Consider the following 16,262-nt stretch of genomic DNA (forward strand, 5'->3'; position numbering starts at 1 on the left):
TACATACACGAGCCGGAAATATCCTCGGCGACCCGCTGTGTGTCCATACTCACAATATCCAGTATATATCTCTTGTGTTCAGAGGTCTTTTTTCTTGGCGAAGCTTTTCTCCATTATCCCTTTACACTGTTCAAACATCTGATACTGTAATACTGGTTTTGGTTATTGACAGCCCCATAGACATCTGGCATCCTTTTTTTTTTATCTATCTTTATGTACTTTTTTGACTGGCAGGAAGGGAGTCACTTCAGGTGTCTATCCTGTCTTATACTGTATAGATAGAAATAGAACACATCATGAATAGTATAATACATATAAATGTCTAGAACTCCCAGTAGTGATTCATGTATTCTCACCTCAAGGAGTAGAAGCGCTTTCTAAACAGAGCAAACTTACCTTTAAACTGGAGTCTTAGGCAAACTTGGACGCATCATTCATAGCATCCGCTTCCTTTCCCATGCGAGCCATCCAGCGATCAATAAGGTCTTGATTCTCTTTCTTTAGCTTATCGACCTTATCTTCCGCCATGTTCAGTTGAAGATTGAGCGTTGCCATTTCATCCTGAAAGTCCTGTAAGGCATGTTAGTCAATTTCATGGGTTAGAAATTGGGGAAGGGTTCAAACCTCGAGTAATTTGGCTTTGCCTTTCAACTCTTCGTCTCGATCCTTCAGGCGCAGTTGGAGATGTGTCCGTTCACCTTCTAGAGCGTGCAAGCGTCGGGAGTCTTGCGCATTCCGTTTGCGAAGCTTCTCGGCCTCGGTGCTCAGACGAGTCAATCGGTCCTGGAGCTGCGAGCGAGATCGCTGCGCTTCGGCGAGATCCGCCCGAGTGGCCGCAAGGATTTCGGGCAATGAAGAAGCCGGGTCTCCCGGAGGACCTTTCCGTGATGCCTCTCTGGAAGACGAAGACACGGGTGGTGCGGTCGTTGGGCGGCCTCCTGTACGATCCGCTAGACGGGTGTCTATATTCCCAGAGAAATGGTTAACACAGAGGACTTGTTTCTGAGTAAAAGGGAACCCTACAAGCATCGTATATTGCGACATTCGCCTTTTCAGCCTGATCACGAACCGCTAGGGCGGACAAGTATTCCTCGCGCCAAAGGGCCATGTTTGGACACGATAAGGCACCAAGTGGGAAATGGTGGGTAGCGTCGCAAGCTATGGTCCCATCACGACCGCATGAGGGGGGGTGTTTCGTCAACAACAAAGTATCTCGACTGAGACAGATGTACCACCTAGTAGGAAATTCCTTCTCTAGGTTCAAAATAGAAATAGAATCCTGTATTCCGTAACTTAGGCAGCTGGGAGTAGTTCTAACTAGGTAGGTATGTATACATAGTTACTCTTGCTCCACCAAGCCGACCGCCCCCCTGACCGCCCTGCATCATGCATCATCGGACCAACTGCCCAGCCAGCGGCTCCAAGCGGTGTCCAAACGCAACAACAGTCCAACTGCTAGTGCTGGTTACTCTCCTCCTCCTCCTTCTGTTTCCCAACGTTCTGATACCCGCGGGTTTTCCTAGAGTGGTGGGTAGACCTTGTCTCCTGTTATTTTTTGCTAGGATTTCTCACCTTTGACTGTCTTTCTCCCTCTCAGGACCAATACCTTGACAGCACGCTTATCTCCGGTCTTAAGCAGCTTTCCCCTCTCGCCTCCCGCAATGGCGTCACGAAAGAAGGTCTTGTTGAAGGTATAGTCAAGACTTCAGGATACCATTCATATATGAATGAGTTGGGTTTGAGATCTTCTGCTCACGTCTGTCTCGTCTTTCTCTTGTCTAGGTCATTATTCTGGGCGATAGCGGTGTAGGCAAGACAAGTTTGATGAACCAATATGTCGGTGACGCGCTTTCTTTTTTTTTCTTTTTTTTTGTTTTTTTAAAGATGGTTGCAGATAGCTGACTGCCTTTTCGAGTATAGGTCAACAAGAAATTCAGCGCAAGCTACAAGGCGACGATCGGTGCCGATTTCCTCACAAAAGAAGTACTGGTGGACGACCGGCTAGTGACGATGCAGGTATGCAGTCTCCTGGCATTGTACAATTCGGGCTCGATTCGCATCTTATAGAATACTTGCTGGCTCCGCATGTGCTGATATATCTTGTTCAGATCTGGGATACCGCAGGCCAGGAGCGCTTCCAGTCTCTCGGCGTCGCTTTCTATCGAGGCGCCGATTGCTGTGTGCTTGTCTACGACGTCAACAACTCCAAGAGCTTCGATGCCCTTGACAGCTGGCGGGACGAATTTCTTATTCAAGCAAGCCCCAGGGATCCGGAGAGCTTCCCTTTCGTAAGCACCAGAAATCGCGTGATATCCGTCATTAGCGTCGCATTACTGACCGATTAACAGGTGGTGATTGGAAATAAGATTGATGTCGAAGAGAGCAAGCGCATGATCTCGTCGAAACGTGCCATGACTTTCTGCCAATCCAAGGGAAACATTCCCTACTTTGAAACCAGTGCCAAGGAAGCCGTGAACGTGGAACAGGCATTTGAAGGTAATTTACCATCTTACATACTCTTTAGTAATACCCTCCCTCTCGGTATTTGCTGACCTGGGGTTTCCTCATTCCAGTCATCGCTCGAAGCGCCCTGGCCCAAGAAGAGGCAGAAGAATTCAGTGGGGAGTTCAGCGATCCGATTAACATCCATCTGGATAGCGAGCGAGACGGTTGTGCCTGTTGATACCCCGCTAGATGGGAGTTGTTGGAGGTGATCCGTCACCTCAGTGGGTTGCCCTGGTCGCTGACTTTCACCGGTCGTTCATCAAGTATCCTGGGATACAGCGCTCTGGCATCCTTTCTGTTCTTTTTCTACAATCTTCGCTGTGTTGTTTTTCCGGTTTATATGTTATACCTTTTCTGATCGCGCGTGAATTATCTGCCCTGTATCTCTGTTCTTTCTAGTCTGTTCATGTCCAAGTCGGATACTTCTTTTGGAGTTTGGAATGACGTTTTCTTTTTCTTGCCAGGCTGAGCTTTGTCTTCATAAGAGCCACGAAGGCATAGAGAGGTACTATACGAGCGAGAATGAATTCGGCGATCGACCTGTTCTCATCGTTTATAAAATGGAGAGAGATGGTTGTAGCAGACAATGCCAAAAAATATATACCTACCTACTAGTATGTTCTCTGTCCGCCATGGATGAGCTGCCTAAGGCGCATGGTTCAGGTCAACTATCCAAGACCTCCTCGAAAGCAGAATATTTCCATAGGGGCGTGGAAAATCTTACCCTTATCATTTTTTTCTCCTTTTTTTCCAAATCGACTGGATTTCTTGCATATAATTGATCAAGTTTGTACTACTTTGTTGCGCTGACCCTCTATGGTGTCATGTCGGCCTTGATTGTGTCACTCTAGGTGACCAACAGAATAGTGGTGGCTGCTGAGAGATTTAAGAGTGAAGCACCACCTTACTTTTACCCTATATTCCCCATTCTCATTGTCTTCTAATATACTATCTACCTTGAAAGTTACCTATTAGTATAAGTCATTAGGTTTCAAGTCCCTGGCGCTGGCGTCGTGATCAATTTCCTTATCTATTCGCCCCGCATGATAGGCACATGACACTAGGGAGGTTGGACTTTCTGACATCTTTCATGAATACCTAATTCCCCCCCCCGTCCACCCTTCCCAGATACCTTCTCGATGCAGGCCTTTTGTAGGAATTGAAGTAGCGAATGTCTCACTCTTCCGGCGCTGCCCGGCGCACCCTCGGTATCTGTCTGCTGCTTATCGTGGTGGTGCTCTGGACCGCTTCAAACTTTCTAGCCAGTGTACGTACGCCCGCGGATGTTCTCCTTGCAAGTTCACTAATGGTATGCTAGGATATCTTTGCCGATGATACCTACTCAAAACCGTTCTTTGTGACTTACGTCAATACCGCCGTTTTCATTTTCCCGTTATTCACAATCATCCTGGGTCGGCTCTGGAAGTCATGGCGTCTACACGGGCTCTCGCAGATGACCTCGTGGAGGAGTTTACTGGCACAGCTGGACGACGCCCATGACCCGATACGAGAGGATGGAGAGGAAGCGATGCTTCACGCTTCGAGTTTTGACGACGGATACAGAGGTGATGCCCATGATGAGCCAGCGTCGATCATCCACGACAAACAGGCCGGGCAGTCAAAGCTGGGGTTGAAAGCAACGGCGAGGCTGAGCTTTGAATTTTGTATGCTATGGGTAAGTGGATAGATTTCCGATTCTATTGAAGAAGATGAAGAAAGATGAAGAAGATATCTAACTTTGGTATAGTTTCTCGTAAGTCTGAACAATAGATATGAATAGACTTGGTCTGATTCAAAATACAGGCGAATTACTTTGCAATGGCCTGTTTGCAGTTCACGACGGTTGGAAGCACTACAATTCTCACATCAACCAGTGGTACTTCATACTGTCTGTCAAATTTTTCATAAAATCTGACCAAATCCATCAGGTGTCTGGACTCTAATCTTTGGGGCTTTCCTCGGCGTTGAGAAATTCACGATCCGCAAATGCCTGGGCGTGGTGGCATCCCTGTTTGGAATCATCCTGATCTCCCGTGTCGATATGTCTAGCTCTGACAGCCCCTCTGCCGACGACGGGGGCAGGGGATCTTTCCCACACAAGACGCCCGCAGAACTCATCTTGGGTGACGCGATGGCCGCATTCAGCGCCATCATGTACGGGATCTACACGATCGTCATGAAGAAGCAGGTCGGCGACGAGTCCCGTGTCAACATGCAACTCTTCTTCGGCCTGGTTGGCCTCTTCAACCTCGTCCTCCTATGGCCTGGCTTCGTCATTTTACACCTGACAGGCATCGAGCGCTTCTCTCTCCCCGATTCAGGCCGGATATGGATCATCATTTTGGTAAGTCCTTCTTCTTTTTCTTCTTTATCTGCTTAAAATCCAATGGTATGCTCATATATACTTCTCAGATAAACGCGGCAGCCTCTCTATTCTCCGACATCTGTTGGGCCTACGCCATGCTCCTGACCACCCCGCTCGTCGTCACGGTGGGCCTCAGCCTGACCATCCCCTTATCTCTCGTAGGCCAGATCTTCATTCAATCCGAATACGCAACGCCGCTGTACTGGTTCGGCGCGGCCATTGTCTTCCTGTCCTTCATGGTCGTCAATCATGAAAGTCACACGGACGAAGACGACGCTTCTCGTCTCCGGGATGGCTATGAGGTTATCGGAGATGGAGCGGTGGCAGGGGACGATACACATCGTGATTAGCACAATTGTATAGACTAGAATTGCTGGATTCCATATAGATGAGGAATATATTAACTAGTAGCCTATTTATATTATGAGTCTCATGTACATGGAGAAAAAAAAAAGAGAAAGACCCATTCGTCTGCCAAAACTATATTTACTATCTGGATATAAATAAATATATATATATATGTATATATATATATACGGGTTGACAAGGAGGACGAGTAAGTGGGCTGAGAATAAAGGCTGGTAAGGGTATATCGCATGGAAGGGAAAAAAGCCAAACAAAAGAGAAAGGACCTTGGAAACAAAAAAGGTTCCAAACCAGCGAAAGACAATGGGCGAAAGGAGCTATATATAATTCGGATGGCTGTACCGGGGGGGGGCTACCGCCGTCAAGCTGCTTTCTTTCGGGCGACAAAGATACTTTTCAAGGATCCCAGCCACTTGGCTAGAGATTCCTCGTCCGAGGTACATAGTCGGTACGATTTGCCTTCGGTGATGATTTGGAAGCAGTACTTCTTCGACCGTGATACGGGGTCGATCTCTGCAGCATCTATGACCTGGGACATTGGAATGATTTTGACAGCCGAGTATTCCTAGGAGAGAAAAGGGGTGAGCATGTCAGACGATCAATATAGGCAACCAAACACCTCGCATACCTGATCATCCTTATAAAATCCAAGGCTTTTAGGACGTGCAACCACCCAGAATCGATTCCACTGCCGGACGCCACCCTTAAGTCGCAGACACTGAAGATATCCTTGACAGACAACCCGCTCTGGGTCGCGACGCGGGCCCAGGTCCAAACTGCGACCGAGGTCCTGAGGCAATGGCGCGAGCTTGTCATCCTCAGCTGCGACAGACAGGTCATTGATCGAAGAGATAGACCGAATTTTGGCGCTAATGGAAGGGCCGTCCGACCAGTCCGAGTATGATGTGATTTCGTTTCCAGAGTAAGGTTCTTGCGAGTAGGCTATGCGCCGAGGGCGGGCATTGGGGGATAAAGTCCGTCTCATCTCGGGGGAGCTTACCGGCCCAGCATGGTCAATGTCCGAATAATCGCTCAAGTCATCGATCGGATGCTTGTGCTTATGTCTGTGTTTGCTGTTTTGGGAGGTTGGTTCGCGTTTCTTATTTATGGCAGCCAGGAAGGCCTCCTCGTCCTCATCGACTCGGGTCTCCGCGCGTATCTTCCCCATCCAATCTTCAGCATCGGTCTCCGAAGACGCTTGAAATCGATAGTTCTTGGACGGCGAGAAGATGCCGAAAACATGTTTTCTTCTTGATCGAGGGGACTTGACGGAGGCAACCGCTGTGACTTCGGACAGGGTAATCGATGCCCGCAGGCGGGTCGCTTCTTCATCCTTGTAGACAGAGAGGAGATTTGGTCGGAGGACAAGGTAAGCTGGTTTCCACCACGCTTTGAAGGCCTAGAATTTCGAAAAAAGAAACAGAAATGTTAGATGGGTTCAAAGAGGGATAGCACGTGTATTCGACCAACACTGACATGTTTGCTCTTCACGCGACGGAAAACCTTCCCCGTCTTCAAGACGCGATCGAACTCGAAACTCCCATTCTCATTGACAGGCGAAAATGTATCGAGATTCAAATGGCCGTTGCGATACGGTACCGAAGCGAGTGGGGGACGCAAGAAAGTTGACGATTGTTGCAGGGCGCGGTCGAGGGGGATCGGTCGACTTTTGGTCTGCCCCTCAGCGGACGGTGGGGATGGACTCATCACGTCGTCGAGGGGCTCATGAGGAGCCAAAATGAAGGAAATATGACAGTTGACGTAGAAAGCACACCGTCGTGAAGGTCGAACGTAAATCAATTAGTTAAATAGGAATAAGGACCTAGAAGGCCATCCCCGTAACCGCCGGTTGGAGAGCTAGTTGCTCTGAGACGCTCTGGATTATCAACTAGTCCGGTTTCAGGCTCGATTTCTGAGGCCAGGGATAACGAGCAACTCCTGAAGCGCTTATCTTAACTCTGCTCCGGACAGTTCTGTTGGATCGGAGAAGCTTTCAATAGTCAATATTGCAGGCACGAGCGGTGTGCTCCGGCGGGTGGGGATGGGGGGTCGTCACAGATACTCAGTGGAATCTGTACCGAGTAGAATCAACTGGAGTCCTGTCATCCATTTAAACGCTGAGCATGATATACGGAGTAAAGGGGAATTGAAAACCCTGTCGATCGATGGTATAGTTAACTAATCCATGGTACTAATGATGATATCTACCTAGGTAGTTATTGGGTAACTTTGACTAGTATAAAAGTGAATTCAGCAGGTTGAACTTTAGCTGGCAGTCAACTATATACGAGGCTACATTTCAATAAGAATTCTTCTGCACAGGAAAACGGGGGGCTTATATCTATTTACAGCCGAAAATAATTCTCATACAACGTCTTTTTTTCGGTGTTTTGATCCTTCGATCAATTGGCATGATCTCTACAGCGGGCATTTAGAATGTGCCTATAAGTGGCATGTACCAAGTGGTTAACCAACTAGTTAGTAAGTACTCCGTACCTAAATAACTACCTAGGGTACTCCGTACGGAGTACTACAGTACTCTTAACAACAAAAGCTGTTTGTGGGTCTCGGTTACTCTCTGTTTAGTGATATTCCGTAGGACCCTTAGCAAGATACCAACAAGCGACACGCCCCTATACGAAGTACTCCTAGTTAGTAGGTACCTTACCTAGGTACTCTCCCAAACCACAGACTGTGATGATGTGGGTATCTAAACATACCCATACTGCCGGTTGCCAGGGGTTCTGTTCAATGCTCAGGTGACTCATCAAGTACAGCTATCTGTTATTATTACTGCCTCAGAAGAAGATCTCTTACGTGGTTGCAGTTATATCCAGATTAAATATTAGGGGCGGTCCAGACCCGTTCAGGCCACTTTGGCGGATACTAATAGTCTGAAAGGAGGTAGGTCACGTGGGTGCCACTCATTATTACCGTTTTATTAAACAGCTGCTTGTGGGGACTCGGGATAATTACGTCCACGTATGGCCTGATACACGGCTCTGTATCCAAAAGAAGAGATTGACCTGCCATGCAGGGTTTTTGTCTACCTCCTCCTACGGAGTCCCTATTGCCTTAGTAACCTACTAGGTAGGCGCCTAACCGTCCTAAGTAACTACTACTAAGTAAGGTACGGTACTGCTCTTTTTATAGAACAGACAGGTACGGACCACGGAGTACTTTGTAGCAGTCCTATCCCTCTCTACCAAGTACGTATGAGAGTTAGGTAGTTGATTATGAGCTAACTAACTAACAAGTACACTACTACATATATACTACCTAGATCTAGATTCTATGGAGTACTACCCCTGATTAAGTCTGAGTAGTTGTAATCTGGTTATAACTGATAACTAGTAGTGAACAATAGAGTAGTTATTACCAGGTACACCTACCTAGGGAGTCACTATGTAGTAGTAGTAGTAGTAGTAGTAGTAGTAGTAGTAGTACTCTGTAACGCTCTTCTACAGGCTTTCGGTAATAATAAACCCAGTATGAGCTCCATTAAGTACGGTCAAAACAGCCTATACTCAGAGGGTTTCGATCTCCTCGATACTACTAAGGCACCTTTACATGTCACAGATGAGTACCTTCTACCATCACGTGTATAACTACCCTTTGAGGCTTCAATTATTAATATCTAGTAGAGAAATATGTTCCATAAACAGGGTAGTGAAACACGGAAGACCTTCGGTAGACGTTGAGGCTCGCCGTGCTGTTGGTACTGGCGTGCCCTGGGAGTAAAATTACACACTGTCTCGGTGTGACCAGTGACCACAGCCGTCTGCCGCTTGCGCCTCCCTGGTCTTGGCAAGACTCCTTCCAACCCATCCCCAAATTCATTCTTCGCCAAAGGCCATCTCTGCCTCCCTCCGCTTTCCCATCATCCCCGCCATTTCAACTCCGACTGATGTTTGTCCATCGTCGGATTCCCGACTCTGTCGTTTGATTTAGGCTCCGATTCCCTTCGTCGCCTGCCGGCCCTCCTTCGGTCGCCTGGTCTCTGGCTGAGAGGGAAGTTGGGGAGAAAGGAGGCGTTCCTCCGGCCACTCGTTATCGCTATTCTCTCCCTCGAGTTGCAATTCGGGCCCTCGGTCTTCCTTCCCGGTCATCGCGCAGCGGATTAGGAGGCGCTCGTCTCTGACTTTCTGCTTGCGTGCTGACCTGTTTTGTGCTGTGCCCACAGCTCTTGTCGTCGACAACAGTGTCCTTTTGGATGCTGCGGGTGCGTACTCGGGTCTGAATAGCAGTCCCTTCACCCTTCCTCTGCTCTGCAATCGTACAGAACTCTTCGTTATCCCGCGCCGATGAGCTTCATTCAACGAGTGACGAAGCGGCTGCCTTCGGCGCCAAGTCTACCCCTAGACGACACACCGCGTGAAAAGGGCCGCATACCGAGCAGATTTGCCTTCTTCAGGCGAAGAATACGGTTGAAAGGGAATTCCTCCATCTCGATACCCTTGGGATTTGTGCTATTATTCCCATGTTTGGTGATCATCCTTATTTTATTACTTTTTATCCGTCATCCCTCCTCTTCGGGAGGTATCCTGATCCCTGCAGGCACGCCTCCTTCTATAAGGTTCGAGCTTCTCTTCTCTTCTATTTTAATCGATTCAAAAAAAAAAAAAAAAAAAAAAAACTAACATGTTATCTCTCTCTCTCTCTCTAAATAGAAAAATCAGTGAAAAGTATGACAGGGTCTTTGCCACAGGTTGTCGCTCAATTGATACCAGCACACCACGAGCAAATGCTGCATTTGTTGTTCTTGCTCGAAACAAGGAAATCGACGGTGTCGTCCAGTCCCTGAAATCAATCGAGCGGCACTTCAACCGGTGGTGGCACTACCCTTACGTCTTCCTAAACGATGGCGACTTCGACCAGCAGTTCATAGACACCGTCAAGAACTACACCAGTGGGCCTGTTGAATTCGGTAAAATTGACGATTCCATGTGGGGTTATCCTGACTGGGTGGACCATGAAGTTGCAAAGGAAGGAGTCCGGAAGCAGGGAGATGCCGCTATTATGTACGGTGGAATGGAGAGCTATCACCACATGTGCCGTTTCTATTCCGGGTAAGTGTCGCCGTCACCGTCTCCGTTTTACAATACTGTGTGCTTATACATATTCTAGTCATTTCTATAACCACCCTCTCCTTCTTAAGTACGAATGGTACTGGCGCCTGGAGCCCGAGATCAAGTACTTCTGCGACATTACATAGTGAGTCCAGTGCCCGCTTCCTGATCGGAAAGTTTTAATCCCAATCTTACAAATTATGAAAATAGTGACCCCTTCCTCGAAATGATCAAAGCCAACAAGACATATGGTTTCACTATCGCTGTGAAAGAGCTCCGCGAAACGGTTCCGAATATCTTCCGATACGCTTCCGCCTATAAGCGCAAGAACAACATCGAATCCCAGGGTCTCTGGGAAATGTTTTTGGAAAAGCGCGAAGAAGAGGATGAGACTAAGAAGGAAGAGAAGAAGGAAGAGCCGCTCCCCGAAGAGATCCTCATGTCCGAGCCCGGCCAGAATTCCATTCCAGATGTTGATCCCGAGGCCATGGAAGGTGAATCCTATAACATGTGTCATTTCTGGAGTAATTTCGAGATTGCTCGCCTCGACTTCTTCCGAAGCAAGGCGTATCAAGACTTCTTCGAAATGATGGACCGAAGCGGCGGCTTTTGGATGGAGAGAGTAAGTTTTTACCTTGTTCGCTCCTGGGTGGCGATGATAAACCTTGCTAACTGACGATCTCTTCTAGTGGGGTGATGCGCCTATTCATTCCCTCGCGGCTGGTATCCTTCTCGGTCCTGGCGATATCCACTATTTCCGTGATTTCGGTTACCGGCACACCACCATCCAACACTGTCCCGCCAATGCCCCCGCACGCCAATTACCTCGAGTCCCATGGCTAGAAAAGACGACAGATGATGAGAAGAAACGGGTTGAAGAAGATGAATACTGGGCCAATCCCGACCCCGTCAAAGAGAATGGTGTCGGCTGCCGCTGCCGCTGTGACACGGATATTGTTGATGTGGAAGGCAAGCAGGGCAGTTGCCTGGTCGAATGGGTCGATGTTGCGGGAGGATGGGCGTCCCCTTGAGCCCGACACAATTTAATGCCTCTCTCCGTGTTCATTGTATCATCTTCCCTTCGTCTCCCTACCTATTGTTCAGCCATTGAGCATCAGTCGGGTTGCCTTTGGAGTTGTTTGTTTGGCTTGCCATATTTCGTGCTGGCCCATGGGATGCTTCCGGACGGCGTTCAACGGATCTGACGGCTGCATTACACAAGACAGTGTGACCATCTTCATCAATCTCTACAAATTCATTCAGCATGCCCCTTGTATTTTTTTATCTTCCATTTGGATTACTCTGTCCACCGTTGTATCTGCCTTTGGGGGGAAGAAGGTGGAGGGAAAACCCCCCCTTTTTCTCGACTTCACACGAGTCTAATGTTTGATGAGAATTTCACCTGCTGCCGTCTTTCTCGATTGTGGATATTTCTATTCCCATTCGCAATTGATGAGCCTGATGCCAAGTTGGTGGATGCGATCTGCCGTGAGCCCTCATTCTTTTCCTCTCGTTACCAGGCAGCTTGCGAGAGCGCGCCTACGGAAATCCAACATCGATATGCAGAATTTGCCTGGTCTTTGCTGGCTCGAGAGAGGAGGATTTGTGGTCTTCTTCCAGTTTCGCCATGCCCCATTTCCATTACTTTGTTTGTTTCTCTATTTGAATCCTTGCCCTAATTGTTTTTTTTTTTTCCCTTCTTCTTCTTCTTCCCTTTTCGCATCTGTCATTGAACCATCAGACCCTGGTCCTCTTCAATATCATTCCATCAGATGTACATAATCATACGCCGGATAAACGGGCTGCCTGACACAATGACACGCTTGACATGCTGTTGATAGAGTACGGGCGCCTCTGGATCAGGGAAACAAGTCTAATAGAGTCATTTCATGTTCTTTTATTCCAGAATTCCAGTATCAAAGTTATACACCTTTATTAGCTTACAGAGTACACACCGTCACTACGTGGTGATCATCACAACCTGAGGCAGATGGACCCACGGAAGGTCTGGCAGGTACCCAGACTTAGCTGTATCTGGTCTAGCATCGTATCCGGAGTCCTATCGCGGTCTGAGAATACGTCCGATAAGGCCCATGGGGTGATACGTGATACGGGCTTGAGGTCATGGAGAGCACAGGGCCAGCGACCGAGTAAGAGCAGAGAGGAGCTAGATAGAGAGAGGAGGAGAAGGGGGAGGCAGAGGAGGAGGCATGCCTCCTAGGCAGCGTCCATGCGGCAGCCTACAGCCAAACACTCGTCATGTGCCCCGCGTATGACTGCCTTTCCCGCCCTCTCCTGGTTGTGCCTCTTATCAACATTGTCGTCCCTCGGTCGTCACCACAAGACATCTTCATCAGGTCAAGGCAGGAAAATCGATAGGTCCTTCTCTCTTCCTATCGTTTTCACTTGACGTTCCTCGAACCGCTTCGGCGCTGGCAAACGCCTCCCCTCTCAAAGTAAGTACCAACACTTTCCCGTCTCCCCCGCGATCCCACGCCCGCCCGATCATCGGGCACATTCGATACTCGACATAGTTGCCTACGTTGTCAACAGAGTACTTCCTTCCTGCCTGTTACTTTTTTTTCCATGAAAACGATATTCATCATTCTTGGCAGTGAACCCTCTTTTCTTCTTAGATGAATGAGCTTATTTGTTGATTCTCTTGCCGAGAGCTTTACTCCTTCAACTACTTCCATCCTTTCCACTTCCAATGATCATTCCAACTGCCCAACATCATGGCTGACCGTCCACGGCAATCTTCCAGGCCTCCCTCGAATCGGAGGGACACCCCCCATCTTCAGTACCCGACCTTCCCTCCGCTAAGTGCTTCTGTTGAGGAGTGGCTGTCTCGGTCGCGTCCTGCAAACATGACGTCAACCCGTCATCCTGATGGTCTACATCCGCTGAGCGAGAGCTGGGCAACGCTGAGCACATCCGACACTCACTCGGAGGATGGTGCTCCATCTGAGCAGACGGATGTGGGTTCTTTGATTGACCAGTCCGGCCCAGATGATGTTGCTAGCCTCGATGGGCGGTTCAGTAGTAGTGAGGCGGACGCCATCGACGAGGACGAGGACGACGATAACGATAATGATGATGATTATGAGGATGAAGATGAGGATGAGGATGATGGGAGAAGCAGTTTATACGAGTCACAGAACTTGTCTGCACCTTTCCCCACGGGCGAAGATCCGATCCATGAGAGCCATCTCTCGACCGAGACTGCTTTCTATCGGTCGACCGATTCTATCGAGTTCGTCGAGCCAGAGAAATGGCCGGAGGCCGATAAAGTGGAGTTGAAGCACACAATCCAGGTCTTTGAAGGCGCTGAAGCATCTGAACTCAAGAAGCGGCTGCCGTATAATCTTCGAGATTCCTTGCTCACGGTCACTATCCAGCAGACCATGACCAAGCAAAGCCTCGAAGTCGATCAGCCATTCCGCGTACTGTACCTGGGAAACCCGGAATTCCGCAACATTATCCTTGACAAGATTGGAGACGTACTTGTCTCAAGCTCCTGCAGTAGCTATGAAAGCAGCTCGGCCGAATCATCGAGATACCATGTTGTGCCCACCTCCTTTGGTGCAGGGGCCATCCCGAACTTCGCAGAGCTACTGCCTATCCATGTCCAGCTTATTGTGGATGAGTGTGTGGACGCCTCAGAGGAACCTCAACTTGACAAGCCCAACAACGTGACTTTGCATTTTAAGAACCGGCCTTCATGTTCTTCGTCCTGGACTGACATGGAATATTGTATCTCATCTTCGACTGAATGGACGTTACCAGATGTGGCCATCTTCTTCATCTCTACAAATGATGATGAACATGCCGTGAGGATTCAAAATCTGGCGCGAACTTTCATGATGAGACACGGCACACCGGTCATAGTCATCTCTGAGGCACCTCTCTGGACCATGACAACTGAGTTGACACCCATCAACCACCATAGCCTTCACATGTGCATAGAGTCTCGCAATCCCCTCACTGGAGAGAGTGCTGTACTTCGCCGTTACCCGATTGATATCAAGACCTTTGAGAGCATCACTCCAAGACAATTGAATAGAAACCTGGCCTCGCTGGCGAGCCTCTACCCGAAAAAGACACCCAAAGTTGCCGCAAAGAGTCCCACATACCCCCAACCTGACCGACTCTTTGATGCCGAAAAATATCCTAAAAACATGAAATTCTCCTCCATCTCGAGTCGTGCCCAGGAAATGGCCCCTGTGTTACGCCTTGTTACCCTTTTCCTTATTTCCATAGTGGTCACATCTCTGGCTCTTACGGCTTTCAAGGCTGGCAGTGTGCTTTTAACCCAGCAGTGGACCCAGAACGGCACGACTGATGTTCAATCTTTTCCATCGGGGCCTCCCAAGCAAACAGCGCTCTCTATCAAAACCTCTTACCCGGTGGACCAAGCCCAGCTATCAACCAAGGATAAATGTCAATCGAAGGCGGAGGAATTGATGAGCCTCTCGCTGTCTCCGCACGATTTGCAGAAAAAGTCGGACGACTTCAAAATCCAAGTTGTGGGAGATTGCCATATTATCATCAAGACGCCCCATGGGTTCCCGACTAGAAATAAACGGCCTGGATTTAGCGTCTCTGTGAGCCGCCGAGACATAGTGCTCCCATATGAGCTATCTCGACTGTTCGACGGGGTCTATGCCTTAAGGCTCGAAAGAGAGCAGGCGCATGGTCTCGTTAATGTCACTGTCAAGACGAGTGCAAGGCCACCCGTGGAACAGACTGCGCAGTTAGATTTCGGTACACCTTGGTTGAAGATTGAGAATTGGAAACGGGCTGCTCAGATCGTCTCATCGCAGCTAACAAGGGACATCAGCATTGCGCAAACGGGAATTGTTGAGGCATACGGTCGCATCTGCACCGATCTACAGGTGTTGATGGGGGATGCGGTCAAAAGATCGCACTTTCTTCGGCATGAAGCAGAGCTTCTGAGTCGCGGATCAATACAGCGAACTATGGAAACCCGGGATGCCGTCCTGTCTAAGTCTAAGGAGCTTTCGGAAGTTGTGAAGCGTACCGCGGTGCAGCAATTCCAATCTGCTTCGTCCGTTTTACACGGCAAGGCCAATCGAGAAAATCGTGATGCCACTCAGGTGATCAGCAAGACCTGGAGACAACTTAGTGACTCGGCCCAGCGCGTAGACCTCAGGCCATGGATGGATTACTTCCGGAAGATGGAAACATCGAGGATCCTGGAGAGAGCGCAGTTGCAGGCACGAAGTTTGGTGCTCGGGAAGTCTCTCGAAGATGAACACTGACTGGTGGCAGTCCGCAGGTTGTAATCTTACTCTTCTCTTCTCCTTGCTTCATTTATTTATTTATTCGCAACGGTCAAGTCACAGTGAAGGAGGGAATAGGCTATTGGGTCGCAAGAAGGATGTCATTTTCAATATGTCTTTGATGTTCACCTGGCGTATAGCTCAGTCTTTCAACATATCAAATTACATTTGCTTCCCCTCCCCCAAAAAAAAGCAAAAAGAGAAAGAAAACCTATAACACAGATAATGTTTATAAGTGCCCTGGCAGAATTCTCCCATCAGAACAAAAACATGACAAGAGTGGGATTTGAACCCACGCCCCTTTCGAGACTGGAACCTTACTCCAGCGCCTTAGACCAACTCGGCCATCTTGCCTTGTTGTATGAAGCACGATTATGTATTTATATAAACTAAATTCAATCTGAGCAAAACAGATTCACTAGCCTAATGCCTACAGAACTTGCTTTTCTCGATACTATGGTCAGAAAAACAAAGCAGCAGAGCAATAGATCTATGTTTTGGATCTTAAGCCTTCTACAAGGCGGTGGCAGTAGCGGCCAGAGGCATGAAGGGCAAGGCAAGGCCAGCCACAGAGAGAGGGGGCGTTTTTGCCTGCGGCGAGGAGAGCGCCGGCCTTACCCACCCTATATTTTTCAAACCCCTCCACCACCCCCC

At 48.6% G+C, this 16,262-nt stretch overlaps 7 protein-coding genes and 1 non-coding gene across 8 annotated transcripts; 5 read left to right on the forward strand and 3 right to left on the reverse strand.

Moving 5' to 3' along the window:
• Positions 1-411: 411 nt before the first annotated feature.
• ASPZODRAFT_11798 (hypothetical protein) lies at positions 412-1,108 on the reverse strand (the record flags this gene model as incomplete). The annotated part of the gene is made up of 3 exons (XM_022721189.1): positions 412-570; positions 625-962; positions 1,024-1,108. 3 exons carry the CDS (start codon positions 1,106-1,108, stop codon positions 412-414), a joined length of 582 nt encoding a protein of 193 aa, XP_022585463.1.
• A 523-nt stretch (positions 1,109-1,631) lies between these two features.
• On the forward strand, positions 1,632-2,993 carry ASPZODRAFT_126930 (hypothetical protein). The gene is made up of 6 exons (XM_022721611.1): positions 1,632-1,691; positions 1,783-1,836; positions 1,921-2,016; positions 2,109-2,288; positions 2,349-2,496; positions 2,574-2,993. Exons 1-6 carry the CDS (start codon positions 1,662-1,664, stop codon positions 2,681-2,683), a joined length of 618 nt encoding a protein of 205 aa, XP_022585464.1. The 5' UTR covers positions 1,632-1,661; the 3' UTR covers positions 2,684-2,993.
• Positions 2,994-3,611: 618 nt separating this feature from the next.
• On the forward strand, positions 3,612-5,318 carry ASPZODRAFT_126931 (hypothetical protein). Its single transcript, XM_022721612.1, has 6 exons — positions 3,612-3,772; positions 3,824-4,180; positions 4,253-4,258; positions 4,309-4,381; positions 4,434-4,849; positions 4,918-5,318. Exons 1-6 carry the CDS (start codon positions 3,677-3,679, stop codon positions 5,218-5,220), a joined length of 1,251 nt encoding a protein of 416 aa, XP_022585465.1. The 5' UTR covers positions 3,612-3,676; the 3' UTR covers positions 5,221-5,318.
• Positions 5,319-5,472: 154 nt separating this feature from the next.
• ASPZODRAFT_126933 (hypothetical protein) lies at positions 5,473-7,392 on the reverse strand. The gene is made up of 3 exons (XM_022721613.1): positions 6,713-7,392; positions 5,865-6,635; positions 5,473-5,801 (listed from the first exon to the last, which is right to left on the reverse strand). The coding sequence occupies exons 1-3, from the start codon at positions 6,941-6,943 to the stop codon at positions 5,598-5,600; spliced, it is 1,206 nt and encodes a 401-aa protein (XP_022585466.1). The 5' UTR covers positions 6,944-7,392; the 3' UTR covers positions 5,473-5,597.
• Positions 7,393-9,540: 2,148 nt separating this feature from the next.
• Positions 9,541-11,336, forward strand: ASPZODRAFT_57198 (hypothetical protein; the record flags this gene model as incomplete). The annotated part of the gene is made up of 5 exons (XM_022728671.1): positions 9,541-9,812; positions 9,907-10,305; positions 10,364-10,450; positions 10,516-10,927; positions 10,995-11,336. 5 exons carry the CDS (start codon positions 9,541-9,543, stop codon positions 11,334-11,336), a joined length of 1,512 nt encoding a protein of 503 aa, XP_022585467.1.
• An 855-nt stretch (positions 11,337-12,191) lies between these two features.
• ASPZODRAFT_297366 (hypothetical protein) lies at positions 12,192-12,942 on the forward strand. Its single transcript, XM_022728191.1, has 3 exons — positions 12,192-12,522; positions 12,576-12,761; positions 12,921-12,942. The coding sequence occupies exons 1-2, from the start codon at positions 12,296-12,298 to the stop codon at positions 12,682-12,684; spliced, it is 336 nt and encodes a 111-aa protein (XP_022585468.1). The 5' UTR covers positions 12,192-12,295; the 3' UTR covers positions 12,685-12,761; positions 12,921-12,942.
• ASPZODRAFT_126936 (hypothetical protein) lies at positions 12,630-15,907 on the forward strand. Its single transcript, XM_022721614.1, has 2 exons — positions 12,630-12,761; positions 12,921-15,907. Exon 2 carries the CDS (start codon positions 13,041-13,043, stop codon positions 15,585-15,587), a length of 2,547 nt encoding a protein of 848 aa, XP_022585469.1. The 5' UTR covers positions 12,630-12,761; positions 12,921-13,040; the 3' UTR covers positions 15,588-15,907.
• Positions 15,880-15,962, reverse strand: ASPZODRAFT_t19. The gene has a single exon. It is a non-coding gene; the product is annotated as a tRNA-Leu (tRNA).
• Between the last annotated feature and the right edge of the window lie 300 nt (positions 15,963-16,262).

The sequence above is a fragment of the Penicilliopsis zonata genome (genome assembly GCF_001890105.1).
Source record: "Penicilliopsis zonata CBS 506.65 unplaced genomic scaffold ASPZOscaffold_1, whole genome shotgun sequence".
Lineage (NCBI taxonomy): Eukaryota > Fungi > Ascomycota > Eurotiomycetes > Eurotiales > Aspergillaceae > Penicilliopsis > Penicilliopsis zonata.

Bases quoted from the DNA above. Each gene is read 5' to 3' on its own strand.
- ASPZODRAFT_126930 (XM_022721611.1), top strand. From the start codon at position 1,662: ATGGCGTCACGAAAGAAGGTCTTGTTGAAG. The intron at 1,837-1,920 runs GTCGGTGACGCG...TTTCGAGTATAG, and splicing joins CAAGTTTGATGAACCAATAT to GTCAACAAGAAATTCAGCGC. The intron at 2,289-2,348 runs GTAAGCACCAGA...ACCGATTAACAG, and splicing joins ATCCGGAGAGCTTCCCTTTC to GTGGTGATTGGAAATAAGAT.
- ASPZODRAFT_126931 (XM_022721612.1), top strand. From the start codon at position 3,677: ATGTCTCACTCTTCCGGCGCTGCCCGGCGCACCCTCGGTATCTGTCTG. The intron at 3,773-3,823 runs GTACGTACGCCC...ATGGTATGCTAG, and splicing joins CTTCAAACTTTCTAGCCAGT to GATATCTTTGCCGATGATAC. The intron at 4,850-4,917 runs GTAAGTCCTTCT...TATACTTCTCAG, and splicing joins GGATATGGATCATCATTTTG to ATAAACGCGGCAGCCTCTCT.
- ASPZODRAFT_126933 (XM_022721613.1), bottom strand. From the start codon at position 6,943: ATGAGTCCATCCCCACCGTCCGCTGAGGGGCAGACCAAAAGTCGACCG. The intron at 6,636-6,712 runs GTCAGTGTTGGT...TCGAAATTCTAG, and splicing joins GTCGCGTGAAGAGCAAACAT to GCCTTCAAAGCGTGGTGGAA. The intron at 5,802-5,864 runs GTATGCGAGGTG...TTTCTCTCCTAG, and splicing joins GATTTTATAAGGATGATCAG to GAATACTCGGCTGTCAAAAT.
- ASPZODRAFT_297366 (XM_022728191.1), top strand. From the start codon at position 12,296: ATGGACCCACGGAAGGTCTGGCAGGTACCCAGACTTAGCTGTATCTGG. The intron at 12,523-12,575 runs CTAGGCAGCGTC...CATGTGCCCCGC, and splicing joins CAGAGGAGGAGGCATGCCTC to GTATGACTGCCTTTCCCGCC.
- ASPZODRAFT_126936 (XM_022721614.1), top strand. From the start codon at position 13,041: ATGGCTGACCGTCCACGGCAATCTTCCAGGCCTCCCTCGAATCGGAGG.